At 41.1% G+C, this 17,810-nt stretch overlaps 1 protein-coding gene across 1 annotated transcript in view; it reads left to right on the top strand.

Annotated features, from left to right (window-relative positions):
• Window positions 1–16,605, top strand: part of MTA2 (metastasis associated 1 family member 2) — a 58,306-nt gene extending 41,701 nt beyond the window's left edge. Inside the window, exons 7-18 of the mRNA XM_082270325.1 lie at window positions 384–486; window positions 1,045–1,144; window positions 1,300–1,488; window positions 5,610–5,684; window positions 6,183–6,241; window positions 6,326–6,423; window positions 6,868–7,007; window positions 10,104–10,332; window positions 10,426–10,515; window positions 11,268–11,386; window positions 14,046–14,200; window positions 16,045–16,605. Of these exons, the coding sequence (XP_082126451.1) occupies window positions 384–486; window positions 1,045–1,144; window positions 1,300–1,488; window positions 5,610–5,684; window positions 6,183–6,241; window positions 6,326–6,423; window positions 6,868–7,007; window positions 10,104–10,332; window positions 10,426–10,515; window positions 11,268–11,386; window positions 14,046–14,200; window positions 16,045–16,213 (1,526 nt within the window). The 3' untranslated portion in view covers window positions 16,214–16,605. The remainder of the gene's footprint in view (window positions 1–383; window positions 487–1,044; window positions 1,145–1,299; window positions 1,489–5,609; window positions 5,685–6,182; window positions 6,242–6,325; window positions 6,424–6,867; window positions 7,008–10,103; window positions 10,333–10,425; window positions 10,516–11,267; window positions 11,387–14,045; window positions 14,201–16,044) is intronic.
• Window positions 16,606–17,810: the final 1,205 nt, after the last annotated feature.

The raw sequence follows: 17,810 nt of genomic DNA on the forward strand, positions 1-17,810 counted from the left end.
ATGCTTCCTTCGGTCGCAACGTTTTGCAGGCTGCTGTTTAGATGATTTTTGACAACTGAGCTCCAGTTGTTGAGCTCCGCGTTTCCTGGTACCCGCGTACCTGCCCATTTATAGAGTTGGGTTTTTTCTCTTCTGACACTGCTTGTTACAAAACTGAACTAGCAGAGAGTTGGAGTATACTCTCCGGGACTGCCCTATAGGCGTACTCAAGTTTTTGTCTGCCTAGTGTCCTACTCCTGTAGGGGACAATATAACCCATATTATCATGAAGATGAGGAGCTGTGTCTGTCAAACATCCGAGAAATGGATTTTATGGTAAGTCAAAAATCCCATTTTTTTCCAGCACTTTAAGATTTCCTTATTATGTTTGTTTTCCTGTATAGGTGAATCTGATAACCGAAACCAACAGAAAATGGAGATGAAAGTTTGGGATCCTGAGAATCCTCTAACAGATAGACAAATAGACCAGTTTCTTGTGGTTGCCAGGTAACATTTTATCTCATCCAGAAACTGAGACAGGGCAGCTATATTGCTTGTTTTCCCTGTCATGGCTTTATGGACCACTTCAAACTGTCAATGAAGTTAAAGTGGAAGAAGTCTAACTATTCTTAAAACTGTTCCATTCCCCCCCCCCCCCCCCCGCCTTCTACCTATCCTTCCTAACCAGTATGAAAAAATGTTTATTTGCCTATTTTTAATCTGCTGTGTTCCAGTAATGTGATCCAGCAGCTCTGGCACGGGGAGTGCTTGACAATGGCTGGAAATTCTGGAAGATGTTACATCACCCATAGGCTCCCATGGCCCAGCCATTGTCAGCACTGTCTCCTATGTCCTGCAGTCACCGCTTGCTGACACAGGGTAGCCAGGACTGCGGGATCAGGTGACTGCACCGGAGAAGTTTTAAAAATGGGTAAGTACACAGATCTTTTTGTTAAAAAATTTTTAACAAAAGATAGTGTTAGGCATTTCTTCCACTTTAAGGGTTTATAGAAGATTTTTTTTTTTTTTTTTTCTGCCCCTCATTGTCATTCTTTTTATCTGTAGGGCTGTTGGCACATTTGCGAGAGCGTTGGACTGTAGCAGCTCAATCAGACAACCAAGCTTACACATGAGCGCAGCAGCTGCTTCTCGTGACATTACATTGGTATGAATCATTTCTCCTTAGTCTTTCTATGACAGAATATTTGTGGGTTGTTTAAAGCTACAAAGTGATCACATTCAATATTTTGTAGTGTATTATCTATTTAAAAAAAGAAGAAAAAAGCTCAGACATGTATTTTTTTTTTTTTTTTCCTATAGTTCCATGCAATGGATACCCTACAGAGGAATGGTTATGATCTTGCTCGTGCCATGTCGACACTTGTCCCTCAGGGTGGTCCAGTTTTGTGCAGGGATGAAATGGAAGAGTGGTCTGCATCAGAGGCCATGTTGTTTGAAGAGGCATTGGAGAAATATGGAAAGGATTTTAATGACATCCGACAAGACTTTGTAAGTCAGATTTTATTCTGTTTTATTTCTCTAAGTTGTGTTCTGTAGTAGCCCTCTGCTTTTTGTAATATTTTGGTTTTCATTATTAACCTCTTGCTGACCGCCGCAAGTACATATTCTGCGGCGGTCAGCCCCGTGCAGGCAAAGTGACATATGGGTACGTCACTCGCCCTCGAGCCAATATGGGGCGAGCTCCCACCCCTGCTCGTTCATGGGCATCCCCGCGCGAGTGACCGACGGGGTCCGATGTCCGCCGGTCACTCGCGATCTCCCGCTGGAGAGGGAGAAAGGCAGGCGGCTAATGTAAACAAAGCTGCCTTTCATTCTCCCTGATGTAACAGCAGAGATCATACGATCCTGCCATGTAGGATTGTATGTCTCTGTGGTTACATCAAAAACCTCGCCCCTTTACAGTTAGAAGCATGCCCCTAGGGACACACTTAACCACTTGCTCTCTAATAAAGTTAACCCCTTCCCTGCCAGTGTCATAGTAACAGTGCATATGTATAGCACTGATTACTGTAGTAATGTCACTGGTACCCCCAAAAGTGTCAAAAATGTCAGTCAAGGGTCTGATCTGTTCCCTGCAAGGTCGCAGTCCCGCAAAAAAAAAATCGCACATTGCCGCCATTACTCGTTAAAAAATAAATAAAAATGACAACAATCTTTCCCTTAGTAAACGCAATAACTTTTGCGCAAACCAATCAAAATACGCTTATTGCAATTTTTTTTTTTTTTTTTTTTTTTTTTTTTTTTTTTTTTTTATAACCAAACATATGTAGCAGAAAACAAATTGGCCTAAAATGTTAGTTTGATTTTTACATTTTTTTTGGGGAATTTCCTATAAAAAAAAAATGTGAAAAATATTGTTAATTTTTTCAAAATTGTCGCTCTTTTTTTTGTTTATAGCGCAAAAAGTAAAAATTGCACAGGTGATCAAATACTACCAAAAGAAAGCTCTGTTTGTGGGAAAATAAGGACGTCAATTTCATTTGGGTACAGCGTCGCACGACCGGGCAATTGTCCTTTAAAATCACGCAGTGCCAAATCCTCCGGGGCTTAAGTGGTTAAAGGATGCTTACTTTAAAAGAAATCAAGCACCAAGCCTAAACAAAAACCCTTCATTTTAGTCTTTTTTTCTTTCTCCACCATCCATGAATACGCCAAGGGGTGACACAATCACAAAGTTAAAGTATGGGGTTGATTTAAATGATTAAGTACCTCAATGTTTATGTAGAAGTCAGCAGGTATCCAAATGCACTAGTAATATCTTTAGAGAAATAATTGTAGTTTTCAGCAACATGAGTCTTATTCGATGTTAAATCCGCTACATAGCTTTGTAAACAGTGACAAATCGAGGGACAAGGTACATAGAAAATAGATAAACATTGTCACTCTTTGGGGCGATTTGTAAAGTAGCAATATAGTCTTAGTCATACGCTGCTTTTGGAAAAAAAAAAAAATCTTTAGACACGTTTATGAAGAATTGGGCTTTACAAATGTGCTTTCTGCTTTACTTGGTTTGGGACTCTAAACCTGGGTATACACCTATCAAAATTCAGCAGGAACCAGATAAATATCGATCTGTGTGTTAGCCCCCTTTGTTCAACAGAAGCTGGTCTAACGAAACGCTTTTGTTGAACAGTCCTGCTGGAAAAACAGGACACGATCAGTGCTTGCAGCCAATGGCTGCAGCGATGATCTGTGTATTTTGATGGGGAGGTCCCTGCAGCCACATCGCTTGCGGGGGATCTTTGTTTTTTTTTTTTTTTTTTTTTTTTTTTTTAATGAAAAAAAATCTGTGTGTATACCCTGCATAAAGCAAGCAACGCTCTATTAACTAAACTACTTGGAGAGGAAAAAAATCTGACTTTTCTATCGAGTGATTTCTGCAGTGGTGAAGGGAACACACGCCGCACGCAGTGCCCAATTTTTATTGAAACTTAAAAAGCAGAGTAGTGTGCATAAATAACGTTGCTTTGTCCTGTAAATGGTGGTATCCTCTTTGATCACTGATTTAAAAAAACATTAGGGAACTATGTAAAAACTGGAGCAGCTGTGCATATCAACCAATCAGCTTTTATTCTTGGCTTGTTCAGTTAAGCTTTGCAAATGAAAGGCAGAAGCTGATGTTGCTAAAACTAAAAACTTTTTTTGCCCTAATGCATTGCTTGCATTAAGGTAAAAAACGTTTTAAATTTCCCTGTGCCCCCCTCCTCCGCTGTGTAAAGAGTAAGAGAGGGGAGAAGAGAGTAGCATTGTGCACAGCTACATCTATTCTCCTCTTCCTCTTCACACAGCATTCAAGAAGCAGCAGGAGCCATTGGCTCTTGCTGTCAATCAAATGCAGTGAAGAGGAAGTAGGGGTGGGCCTAAGTCCCGCTGTGTAAATCTATGGAGCGTGGCTCCATAGACACACAGGTCAGGAGTGCGCAGACCACGTTTCTCCCTATATCAATCGGCAGGCTATGGTGAACAAAATAAAGGAGCCAAGATCGCCGGCGGGACCCCAGAAGAGGAGGATCAGGGCCCCTCTGTGCAATACCACTACACAGAGCAGGTAAGTGTAACATGTTTGTTGTTTTAATTAAGAAAAAAAATCTGACTTTAGTAACACTTTAAGATTCTGACCGCTCCAGTTTTGATAAATTCTCCTAATTTTTATTAAAGTTGCACCAACAATCAATATAAATAATTTAAATGAAAAGCCCTATATATTCAAAGCAGTGTAAAGGGAATGTATAGTTCAGTTATTTTAGATATAAATGTTAAAGATTAGCTTGATATACAGTAGATAAGGTTATCTTTGTTTTAATGGTATAAAAACCTTTGTCTATGTATAACTTGCAATTATATAGGACATAACGCAGCTATATTTGCAAATTTACATATGCAGCCTCACTTCTGCAATGCCACATAACTGGTTCTAATGCCCCGTACACACACGTGCAGATTATCTGAAGACTTTTGTCTGCAGACTTGCCAAAACCATATAATATGAGGTCAAACCTAAACACTTTCAATTTGTATGCAATCCGGCAGGCCCTTGCACTACATAGAAAAGGTAAGTCTGCAGACAAAAGTCTTCAGATAATCTGCACGTGTGTATGGGGCATTAGTCTTAAACTGGCCATAGATGAACAAACAAAAAAACAGATTCCTCTATCCACATGAGTGAAGTGGATAAAGAAATACCCCTTGCTGGGACACTGGGATCTGACAGTGAGCCCTCTGCTGTCAGAATACACTTATCAGTATCTGCAGCCAGTTTTCCAACATAACCAATCAACTTCTGTGGAACAGGGACAGCCACACATGGATTGAAATTTGCCCAGTTTCTACTGAACCGGACACCTTTTGTACCATCTATAGCCAGCTTTAGTCAGCTGTCTCATTAAATGAGTGCAGTCCTTGTGGGGCTTAAAACTTAATTAAGTAGAGTCAAAGAACTCCTTCTAGTGGTTAGACTTTCACATCTTTATATGTGATAAAAAAACAGTTATTATAGAGCAAGTAATTCAAAGGTCACAGCACAGTTTACTTTTAGCTAAACAATTTGAGCCCCTGTTCACACTGGAGTGAAATGTCAAGCGAATTGACAAGTTGCAACCTATTGGCGGCAATGGCACTGCTCAAATCGGTGCAATGCTGACTTTGCGGTGCTGCATCAATTTGAAGAAGTGTCTCCTGCACTACTTTTGACTATTTCAGGTGTGACTTGGATAGACATCGGTGAAGCCGCACAGGTGTCTTCTAAGTTGCGCCTGAAGTCGCACTGACATGCGGCTTTGAAATTGAACAATTTCAGATGAAGTTGCACAATTTCAAAGCTGCATTTACCGAGAACGAGGGCTAATTGTGTTCACCAGAAAAATAGTTTACTTTCCTTTTAACATGCCCTGCATGTCCTTCATGCTTGGGCTATTCACGTTCCTGATTTGATGGCCATAAAGCATACCACCTCTCCTTGGAAGTAACACTTGTTACATGTTGGAGATACTTGTATTCTATAGCAATTCTGCTAACTTCCATTGTTAAAAATTTTGATTTAGAAATTATTATTTTTATTTATAATGCTGAAATTATTTTCTCCTCCCCCCCCCCCCTTTTTTTTTTTTTAGCTACCCTGGAAGTCTTTGGCTAGTATTGTTCAGTTCTACTATATGTGGAAAACTACAGACCGATACATCCAACAGGTAAAATTTGGCTGATTACAGAATAGACTGGGGCTAAAAAGTTAATGTAAAATTGGAGAACTTGTCCATTGTGTCTAGTTGGCTTTCATCTTTAATATCTCTGGGGAAATGAGACACAGCAACTGATTTATTATAGTTAATTCCAAGTCTTAATAGATTTTCCAACAAACTAAATTAACTGTAGTGGTATAGAGCTGCGTCTTTTACTCGCAGAGTGCAGTTCCTTTACATGTCAAAGCAGAGGCCTAGTGGTGCACACTTTGTTTTCCTAGCTAGTTCTAAGATTGATCCTTACAGGACGGGTGACACGTTTCATGTGTGTCTGTGCCATTGGACTTTCCTAGTAACCACTTCTCAGTGCAGCTGGTTAGTCTGCTGTGTTCATGCCACAGGAAGCCAAAGTTCATGATAAAGTGGGCATACCCCCACATGCTCCCCTCTAGTAATTACATTGAGAGGTAATGCAGAGTACATCTTGACCTTGTTATCTTTCTTTAGAAACGTCTGAAGGCAGCTGAAGCAGACAGCAAACTGAAGCAAGTGTACATCCCAACTTAGTAAGTATTAAACATCCTTCTATATTTGCTGTGCGTACTCTAGTGTCATGTATGATCTGTAAATCCCATGTCTTTTGGTTTTAGCACCAAACCGAATCCCAATCAGATTATATCTGTTGGATCTAAACCTGGACTTAATGGAGCTGGATTCCAAAAGGGTTTGACTTGTGAAAGCTGCCACAGTAAGTCAATATTTAAAAACACTAAATACACATATGAAATGCATATATGGAAGCTGTTCTACCTGCAAAAGATTTGTCCCTAGCCTGTGGCTGCAAAGTGAAAGGAGTAGCAGCAGACTGATTAGCTCATATGTCTGCTCTCTCCTCAGTTTGGCATACTTCTTGTTAGCACATAAGCATTACAGCACAACTGATTGGCTTCTTGTGCCACTTCTTCCTCATCGAGTCTGTAAGAGGTTGACACTAATTATATACACTGTATGTATCAGTAAATTACTGATGTATTAAACCGAACAGCATTCATGTGTGTATTTATATCTGCCCTAATTTATTTTTACTTTAAATTCTTGGCAGATTTCATGTTTTCTTTCCTTCTCTGCCTTTGTACCCTTCTATATATATATATATATATATATATATATTCTTGCTCTTTTTCGTTTACAGCAACAGTCTCTGCACAGTGGTATGCATGGGGTCCTCCTAACATGCAGTGCCGCCTTTGTGCATCTTGCTGGATCTACTGGAAAAAGTATGGTGGGCTAAAAACACCAACACAGCTTGAAGGTGCAGCTAGGAATATTGGGGTATGTGTATATTTTGATCACTCTGAGCGGTTTTAAAAAATATCAAGTGTAATCTGTAGGAATTTATTTATTACTTTTTGACATGTTTTCTGTCGGGTAAAGGAAACCTGTCCTGAGAGAAATCTGGAGGTTGCTTTTGCTGGCTTCTCTTTAAGATGTCATTTGCCTGGCTGCCATCTAACGGCATTAATATTTTCTGAGTCAGAAAAAGTATTTTGGTTTTTACTACATTGGCTGCAGTGACTCAGTGTCAGTGGAGTGGTATAAACAATTACAGCTGTACGCAATGATCAGTTCTTTTCAAACACACTTCAACTAATCATATGAAAAAGGCAGCCCATTACGTCAAGTGGAAGTAGTTAGATCACTGGTACTTGGAGTAAGTCTTTTTGTAAAATGCATCCCACATCAAATTAGCAGTTTTTAAAAAGCAGAGAACTTTCTTACATCTGCAGTTTTCTTTTCTGGGGACGGACCAGTCACTGCTGGAGTCTGTGTGTAGGGTGATTGAATTCCCACTTAGCCCTATGTAGAAGAGGAAGTAAACTCTTTCGTTTTTTTTTTTTTTCTCGTTTTATTTCTTCCCTGCAAGTAAATGCATAATGTGCTAGTATGCATCGCATCGCACATTATGTGACACTTACCTGCAAACAAAGCCCACGTTGTCCCCGCTGGCGGCCGCATCCATCTTTGCCCGTCTTCTTTCCGGGTCTGCAGACTTCGGCTGTATTACTGTCCGGAGCCGCATGACGTTACTCCCACGCATGCACGTGGGAGCTGCCGGTCAAGGCACAGGGCTCTGAAGGAACGGCACTGGCGGCCGTTCCTTCAGAGCGCATGCGCTGATTACGTCATTGGCTGCATGTAATGTGAATATCTCCTAAACGGTGCAAGTTTAGGAGATATTTACAGTACCTATAGGGAAGTCTTTTTAAGGCTTGCCTATAGGTAAAAGTTATAAAGGTTGGTTTACAACCACTTTAAGTAATAATGTTGGCCTCTGCCCATCCATCTGCACCCACCATATATTGAAAGATTTTGTGGATTGTTTACACAGGGAGTGCTGAATGCAAAGCTGATAATCAGTCATCGCCCTCTGCCCTTAGTAATGCCAAGCACAGGTTTCTTGAGAATCAGTTTGTGGACATGTGCCTGTGTAACTAGAATGTGTGTGTTATGTATCTTGTCTGACTGATCCCTCCCACTGACTAGACTGATGCAAGGAACTCTGCTGGTGATGTCATTGGGATGTTAATTAAAGATTAAAAATTGCTTTTCTGCTACAAATTTTAAGAAGGTACACAGCTGCTTCTGAAGGATAATTTTGGACGGGTACCTCATTTTAATAATTTAAAAAAATGACAGAGCCCCACACAGGGGGTTGACATTTTGGATATATATTTTAAAATTATTTTTACTTGGTTCAGTGCCTTGAAAGCATATACATACCCCACATTGGTAATGTTACAACCAAAAATGTAAATGTATTTTATTGGGATTTTTTGTGATAGACCAACGCAAAGTTGGACATCATTGGGAAGTGGAAGGAAAATGATAAATGGCTTTCAACATTTTTTATAAATCTCTGAAAAAAGTGTGGCGTGCATTTGTATTCAGCCCCCTTTTACAACCCCTAACTAAAATCTAGTGGAACCAATTGCCTTCAGAAGTCACCTAATTGGTAAATAAAGGCCACCTGTGTGTAATTCAATCTCACTATAAATGCTGCTGTTCTGTAAAGCCCTCAGAGGTTTTGTTTGAGAACCTTTGTGAACAAACAGTATCCTGAAGGCCAAGGAACACACCAGACAGGTCAGAGGTAAAGTTGTGGAGAAGTTAAAAGCAGGGTTAGGTTATAAAAGATATCCCAAGCTTTGAACATCTCATGGAGTACTGTTCAATCCATCATCAAAAAATGGAAAGAGTGTGGCACAACTGCAAACCTACCAAGACATGGCCGCCCACCTTATCTAAATGGCTGGGCAATGAGAGCAATAATCAGAGAAGCAGCCAAGAGGCCCATGGTAACTCTGGAGGAGCTGCAGAGATCCACAGCTCAGGTGGGAGAATCTGTCCACAGGACAACTATTAGTCATGCACTCCACAAATCTGGCCTTTATCGAAGAGTTGCAAGAAGAAAGCCATTGTTTAAAGAAAGCCATAAGAAGGTCCAGTTTTGTAGTTTGTGAGAAGCCATGTGGGGGACACAGCAAACGTGGAAGAAGGTGCTTTGGTCAGATGATGCCAAAACATAACATTGTTGGCCTTAATGCAAAACGCTATGTGTGGCGGAAAGCGTACACTGCACATCACCCTGAACACACCATACACACCGTGAGAAATGGTGGTGGCAGCATTATGCTGTGGGAATGCTTTTCTTCAGACGGGACAGGGAAGCTGGTCAGAAATTATGGAAAGATGGATGGTCCCATCTTAGAAGAAAACCTGTTAGAATCTGCAAAAGACTTAAGACTGTGGCAGAGGTTCACCGTCCAGTAGGATGACTCTAAACATACAGCCAGAGCTACAATGGAATGGTTTAGATCAAAGCATATTCATGTGTTAGAATGGCCCAGTCAGTCCACACCTAAATCCAATTCAGAATCTGTCGCAAGACTTGAAGCTGGTAGAGACCCAAAAAGACTTGCAGCTGTAATTGCAGCGAAAGGTAGTTCTCCATGACTCGGGGGCTGAATACTAATGCACCCCACACTTTTCAGATAATTATTTTTAAAAAATGTTAAACTATTTATAATTTTCCTTCCACTTCACAATTATGTGCCACTTTGTGTTGGTCTATCCCAATAAAATACATTTATGTTTTTGGTTGTAACCAGACAAAATGTGGAAAATTTCAAGGGGTCTGAATACTTTTTCAAGGCTCTGTAAATTTTACCCCACATGGTGTGTTACAAAGGTGGTAAATATGGTAGTAGGTATTACACAGAATACAAACTTGAGCACCGTTTTCAAAGACTATTAGATGGGTTGTACAGAAAAAACATAGATCAAGGATCTAAAATCTTTAACATTGAATAGGTAGCATGAGTAGACCTGCTTGTATCACCTGCAGAAAAATGTCATTTCTGGTTTCAGGAGCCGCATTCTCGTGGCCACCTTTCTCGGCCCGAAGCTCAGAGCATGTCGCCGTATACTACGAGTGCTAACCGGGCTAAACTGTTGGCAAAGAATCGGCAAACCTTCCTGTTGCAGACGACCAAATTAACTCGTATTGCACGACGCATGTGCAGAGATATCTTGCAACCTAGAAGAGCTGCACGTCGACCATATGCTCCTATCAATTCCAACTCCATAAAGGCAGAATGTAAGTTATAGTCTTCTGCTTGGTTGTAATTTTTTGGTTGTACTTTAAAACTGTTCAATGCAGTAGCTAAATTGTATTTATTTCTTTCACTAGGCTCTATTCGACTACCAAAAGCATCTAAAACTCCACTTAAGATCCTGCCCTTGGTGCGCCCTCCCTTAGCTGCCATTGTGAAAGAGCTAGGTAAGTACAAGAACCTTACACCTAGTAGCAATAAATAAGAACTCCAGTTTCAGTACATACATATCCTAGGTCATGTTAAAGTGTTGGGCTCAATAGTACTTTCAATTTTACAACATGACCAATCCATTTTCTCCTTCCAACTTGCTCTAATCAAGCTGGGGGCTGTAAATGGCAGCGTGCACCTCTCTGACTTCACTGAAGTGTGCTGGGTCCCAGGAAATGCATGTCTCCTTACACCTTGGAGTCAGAATGTTGCCCCTGTGTTCCTGAAACTAGCAGGGGTCATGTTTGACAGCTGGTCTGAAGAGGAAGCCTGCAATAAGCCATCCACAAGAAAAGGTCTTGAGATTGCAGAGTTCATAAAAATGGAGAACTGGAGACAGGATGCCCCCATTACATAAGGTAAGTATAAAAAGTACAAAAACAATATACTGAAGTTCTTCATTGAGTACATTACTTTTTTATTCCTCCATAACGGGGTTGTTTGCTGAGCTTGTGGGTCATGCAGTACTATACATGAAAGGATTTATTCTCATATGCTTTTAAAGAGACTGTGATACTGTGCAGATACAGCTTTTCTCGATTCGTCTCTCTGCTGGGTTGATGAAAGAGCTGTTTGGAATAGGCTGTTGCTGCCTGTCCAGGTCACTAGCTGTACTGTATAGATTGTAAATAGCACAGAGGTTACTTTGTCTTAAAGTATTTTTGTCTAACGCTCCTATCCTCCTTTTTTTTTTTTTTTTTTTTTCCAGCTGCACAAGCACCACTCAAGCCTAAAACCCCACGTGGAACAAAAACGCCAATAAATCGCAACCAACTCACTCAGAGTCGTAGTTTGAGTGTGTTACCCACAAAAAGAGCATTTGAAGCTGTAAGTATTTGTTGGTACAGAAGGACAACAAAATAAAGCTGCTTGATTTTTTTTTTTTTTTTTGTCATATACATTCGTCCAGCTTGGTTAGTACTAATCCTGATTTTCTTGCATCTGGATTGCCAGAAATTCACTTTAGTAGCCGTTGCTACATACAGTCAGCATTGGTCCCTTAAGTCAGTGGTCCTCAACTCCGGTCCTCGGGGCCCACTAACAGGCCAGATTTTAAGTATTACCTTGGGGAGATGCAGACTAGAATACTGCAATCACTGAGCAGCAAATGAGATCACCTGTGATGTAATTTAGTTATCTTGCAAACTTGGCCTGTTAGCGGGCCCCGAGGACCGGAGTTGAGGACCACTGCCTTAAAGCACTGCTCAACCCACTTGCTTTTTGTATAGTAAACACAGAGTCACTTACTTGGTACCTCTGCCACCCAGAGAACATATTTATTTTTTTTCAATAGATAGGAGGCTTTCTCTAGTTGGACGTGGAAATTTTGCAATCTTTCGCCCCTCCTCTTCGTCTCATCCAGTGAGAGAAGGCATTAGGTTAATTGAAAAGTAATACAGGATTTTCTATGAATGGAGGAGGTGCTAAGTGAAACCGTTCCTGGAGTTCAACTTCAGCTCAGAAGTTTTATGTGGATAAACTAATGGATGAAACCAAAACTTGCTGTTTATTGTGGATCTATACTCAGATGTTAAAAATTGTTAAAGGGTAACTCCACTTTCGTGGGGGGAAAAAGTAGCAAATAACAAAAAAAAAAACAATATAGCATATACAATTGCGACATAAATCATATTATAATTGAATGTTATTAAAAAAAACGTTTCCTTTTCAATCTGCAGCTGTTGTAATTTTCTGCAAATGCAATGCAATATGGTCACCTGGAGCTGTTCTGTACACAGAATGTATACTGACCACACCCCAGAAACATACTTTCCTGCTTGTGTGATTGGCTCACCAATTTTCCCAAAAATCTGCCTAAGACTCAGATTTTTGGCATCCCTTGCAACAAAAATGTAATTTTTGGTAACCTACTCCCGATAGGAACACGTCGAAAGGGATGCAGACCCAGCAGATTCCCTCATTAGAGCCTTGCAGCTGCCACAGCTGATAGATAATTATGAAACCACTGCCATTAGACCCACTCAGAGGAACAAACAGTAAATTCTTCAGAATAACAAAAGGTAGGAATCTGCAACAAAGTGGTAAAATCCTTGTAATGTACATGGATCGCACAGAGGGGAATGTTTTTTTCTCGAAAAAAGTGGAGTTATGCTTTTAAGTCTTGCTGGGATAGGAAGTAAAAGGGTTTAAACACTTTCCTTTCAGGGACAAAATGCTTCTCATATTTTATATAAAAGTCTAGGTTACCCCAAGGGTTTTGTACATGTGCCTAGCACTAAGGAGCCTAGAGCAGTGTTTTCTCCAGGAAAGGTGTAGTACTTCTGACATTTTTTTAGTCTTTGTTTATTCATCCTAACAATGCTGTTAACAGGGTACATTTACTGAGGAGTGTACCCTGTTAGCAGCAGCATTATTAAAAAACAAGCATGAAATTTTATATAGTACCATCCAATAATCCAGTTACAGGAGTACATAAACTACTCTCATTCATTTTCTACAACAGGGTTGGTGGTCCACAATAGGTGGTTTCCCCATTTTTTTAGATAAAAATAGGTTTAGCAGCCAGTGGTAAAAACTAGGTAAAGACGGATTATCGGTGGCCGATATGCACTTTCCCCGATTTTATCGGCATTGGCCCAGGAACTGGCTGATATTGCCAATTATTTTTGTGACGTCATTCTGCCTTCTTAGGCCACCTCCCTCGCCTTGGGCAGCCTCTTCTGGAGTCGGGACTAGACTCGCAAGAGTGTATCACAGCCATACACCCACCCACAGCAGCCCGGTGCCAGCCAGCCACCCACCCATTCACATCCACAGGCACTGTACCAGCCAGCCAACCACAGGCACTCACTGTACCAACAAGCCAGCCACCCACCCACAGGCCCTGTACCAACAAGCCACCCACCCACAGGCCCTGTACCAGCCAGCCACCCACCCACAGGCCCTGTACCAGCCAGCCACCCACCCACAGGCCCTGTACCAGCCAGCCACCCACCCACAGGCCCTGTACCAGCCAGCCACCCACCCACAGGCCCTGTACCAGCCAGCCACCCACCCACAGGCCCTGTGCCAGCCACCCACCCACAGGCCCTGTACCAGCCAACCAAAGACAGGGTGCCAGGCAGCCAGCCACCCACACACAGGGTGCCAGACAGCAAGCTCCCACAGGCCCTGTGCCAGCCACCCACCACAGGGTGCCAGCAAGCTGGCCATTAAACAAAAATTAACATGTTCAGTACCAGATATGTGTCAAAAATTCTTTATTTTTCAAAACTTTAAATGTACAAAATAAAAACTGTCATAGATGTACAAACCTGATCAGTTAAGCCAAAGGATCCAAAAACAACAATTATGAGTACGAAGGTTACTTCTGCAATGTTTTTAGGTGGCATATTTAAAAAAAATAAAATAAAAACGATTGTCCTGTTTTCTCAGGTTTGTTTCTTGATTAGATTTTCATCACTGTAATTTTATTTTGAATAGCATAAACTGTATACACCATTTATATACATAGTTTTGTCTTTAGGTATCTGGGGTTGGAGTGGTACCTCCTTTTTCTGCCAATGGCCGCTCCTTCTCCTCTGGTGTCCGTTCCAGCACTCAACCCAATGTTAAGAGGCAGAAACTCAATCTTGCTGATGCCCCTAATCCTGTAGTGTTTGTGGCTACAAAGGATACAAGGTAACTGTCTTGCTTCTTAAATATGTTTTCCATATGAAAGTCCATTTCCAGCCAGACTCATTTTGATTTGGACAAAGTAGGGAAGGGATAGAACCACTGTTTGGTTTTTGTCTTTGTCCCTGTTGGAGAAATTTCCCCTCACTTCTTATCAGGAATGGAAGCGATGGGAAATCTCTTAAACAGTAACACAGACATGAATGCAATTTAATTGAGTGGGGAAGTGTTAAAACTTCAGACAAGGGGTTTTATTGCTGCCTTTTTATTCTTATCCTGGTAACTACACCTGAAATTTCTTGTATGGGTATTACAGGGAAAGACAGGCAAAATCTCTGTAGTTAAAAAATAAAGAATTAAGTTGGTCATAGACTGTTCGAATTTCGGCCAGTTCAGCAGGGTCCAGCCGAGATTCAAACCATCTATGGGAGGGCTGAATTTACCCAAGTTGTTCGATAAACTTGGGTACAACCAGCCTGTCAGATTTTTCATGTGATTTTTGCCAGCAGGTATAGCTGCCAGCATTAATCACTGTGTGTGTTCCTGACAGGGATGGCTCCCCCTTGCCAGGAAAACACAATAACTCCACGGGAGAGATTCCCCCATCAAAACTGACTGTGTTGATGGGAGAATTAGGCAATTTTTCTTTCCTGCAACCCGTGGTTGCATGAAAGAAAATTGCACTGTCTATGCAGGCTTTAACCACTTAAGCCCCGGAAGATTTTACCCCCTTCCTGACCAGGGGGTATTTTGCGATTCGGCACTGCTTGACTTTAACGGACAATTGCGCATTTGTGCGATGCCATACCTAAACGAATTTGACGTCCTTTTTTTTTCCCACAAACAGCTTTCTTTTGGTGGTATTTGATCACCTGTGCGATTTTTTTTTTTTTTTTTTTTTGATCATGTACTATAAACAAAAAAAGAGCGTCAATTTTGCAAAAATAACAATATTTTTCACATTTTTTAATATGAAATTCCCTCCCAAAAAAATGTAAAAATCAAAATTTAACATTTTCGGCCAATTTGTTTTATGCTACATATGTTTGGTAAAAAAAATCGCAAAAAGCGTATTTTGATTGGTTTGCGCAAAAGTTATCGCGTTTACTAACAAAGGGAAAGATTTTTGTCATTTTTGTTGTTTTTTTTTTTTAACGCGTAATGGCGGCGATCTGCGTTTTTTTGCGGTACTGCGACATTGCGGCGGACAGATCGGACCCTTGACTGACATTTTTGACACTTTTGGGGTTACCAGTGACATTACTGCAGTAATCAGTGCTATACATATGCACTGTTACTGTAAAAATACACTGGTAGTGAAGGGGTTAACTTTATTTGAGAGGGAGGGGCTGTGTGTGTCCCTAGGGGTGTGATTCTAACTGTGATTGGCTGTGGCTTGAGCTGTAGGAACAATGATTAACGGTCCTATGATCAGTGTTTCTACACAGGGGAGAATGACAGGCGGCTTGTTTACACTAGCCGCCTGACTTTCTCTCTCTGCAGCGACGATCGCAGAGTGACCGGCGGACATCGGGTCCGCCGGTCCCACGCGCGCGGGGGGGGGGGGTCCGTGACCGCGGGAGCGCGCCTCCGGCGGCGCGTGCGCGCTCGCTCTCCAGAGCCTCACAGGCTAGTGACGTTTATATACGTCACTTTGCCTGTGAGGGGCTGACTGCCGCAGTATATCTACTTGCGGCGGTCGGCAAGTGGTTAAATACTACTCTTGGTTATTATGTATTGACAGCACATTCTTGTTTTATTGTGGTGTTAGGGGTCAGAGGAAGAACTGTAGCCCTACAAACATGTATTATGATTTATCAATTGCTGTCTGTTATTTTATCCTTTTGTAGATGCTTAAGAAAATCCCTTTCACACATGGAGATGCGCCGAGCTGCTCGTCGCCCCAATCAGCCCCTGAAGATAAAGCTACCACTGCCTCCAAGAACAGCTGTACTTATGCCCTCACTTGCTGCAGCCCACCCTGCCAGCACAAGCGAACCTATCGTTTTGGAAGACTGAGGGACTTAAAACACCAGTTTCTATGTAGAAAGAAATTCCTGTCCACTTCTGACCTTTTATCAAGCCAGTACTCTTCACCATTACTTAACAGACAGTATATGTGCTTGATGATGGAAGACTTCCTTTGCTCACTTCCCCTAAAGAAAAAGATGTCAACGGTCCAAATCCAGAAAGCCCAACTATCCCAACCTAGCAGCGACAGGGGCACGTTTTTGCTCTATCGCATCTCCCATTTACACTTTTCCCTTGGTCCTTTATTTTAATATATATATTTTTCTTCATCTAACTTCCTTGATTGTTGGGAGGTGCTATTGCTCCCTGCTCATATCCCCCACCCTTTATTTTCTTGTTTAGTTTTGCCTTTTTTTTTTTTTTTAATTTTATTTTTTTTTTTTTTGTACAATGAAAAAAAAATTAAGGTCCATCAGTAAAAAGAAACAAAAGAAAAAGTGTCCTGAAATTTTTGTGGAAGGTATGGGTGGGTATGACGGGATGGTTTGAAATAATACAAGTTACAGGGGGATTGTAATTCAGTACTGTCTGAATATAATGAAATGAATAAACATTTTGGCTAATCTGATCTGAAAATCGCTATACATAGAAAAGAAAAACCGTTATTTATTGACCTGTAGCATAGGTCATTTATACGTGATTTTATGTTTGGGAAGGATTAATTTTGATTTGATTTCTCTGCTTCACTGGGTATAAGATGCTCAGTCTTTATGAATGGAATGTTAAAATGTTCTTTTCAAAGCCTGTTTCCTGCTAGGTGTTTCATAATGGCTGAGGTGGAAACATTTCACATGGAGTTGTACTGTTGGTTAGTGTGTAAATTTGACCTTCAAACCTGCAAAAAGAATGTACATTAAATACCAAAATATTCTGCAGGGAAGCTTTCGGAGGTTTAGCTTGAAAGCATTTACTTGTGCAAGGGAGATTTGAATAGCATGTATTACTTTTTCAGGAGCCTTATGTAACAAACGTATTTTGTAATGATTACTTTGCTTTAAATTTTATATTAAACTTGAAGCTGAACTCCAGCCTTACCTTCAGGCTTGTACAGTCATACAGGCTCCTCTTCTGTACTGAAATTGGTTTACTCTGATTTCTCTGTATATTGTATGCTACTCATAGCGTGCAATTGGAGCTGCAGTAAGTCAGAGCCCATCTCATTTTCTGGCTGAAGGAATTTCAACATCATGTAGCCCTTTCCTCCCCAATCTAATGCCCCGTACACACGTGCAGATTATCTGAAGACTTTTGTCTGCAGACTTACCAAAACCATATAATATGAGGTCAAACCTAAACACTTTCAATTTGTATGCAATCCGGCAGGCCCTTGCACTACATAGAAAAGGTAAGTCTGCAGACAAAAGTCTTCAGATAATCTGCACGTGTGTATGGGGCATTACAATCGCTGGTCTGCCTCCTTCCCTAATGGATTTCAATTCTGAAGGCTCAGCATCACATGTTGGCATTACCTAGAGTGATCTGCATGCAAATGCAGCCTACCTAGGAACATCCTCTCTTCCACTGTGTTGATGGTTGCATAACTCCCCAGGAGAGCCAGCCTACTGCTTCCATCAGGGTGCTGTGA

The sequence above is a fragment of the Pelophylax lessonae genome (assembly GCF_965119305.1).
Source record: "Pelophylax lessonae genome assembly, chromosome: 10".
NCBI lineage: Eukaryota > Metazoa > Chordata > Amphibia > Anura > Ranidae > Pelophylax > Pelophylax lessonae.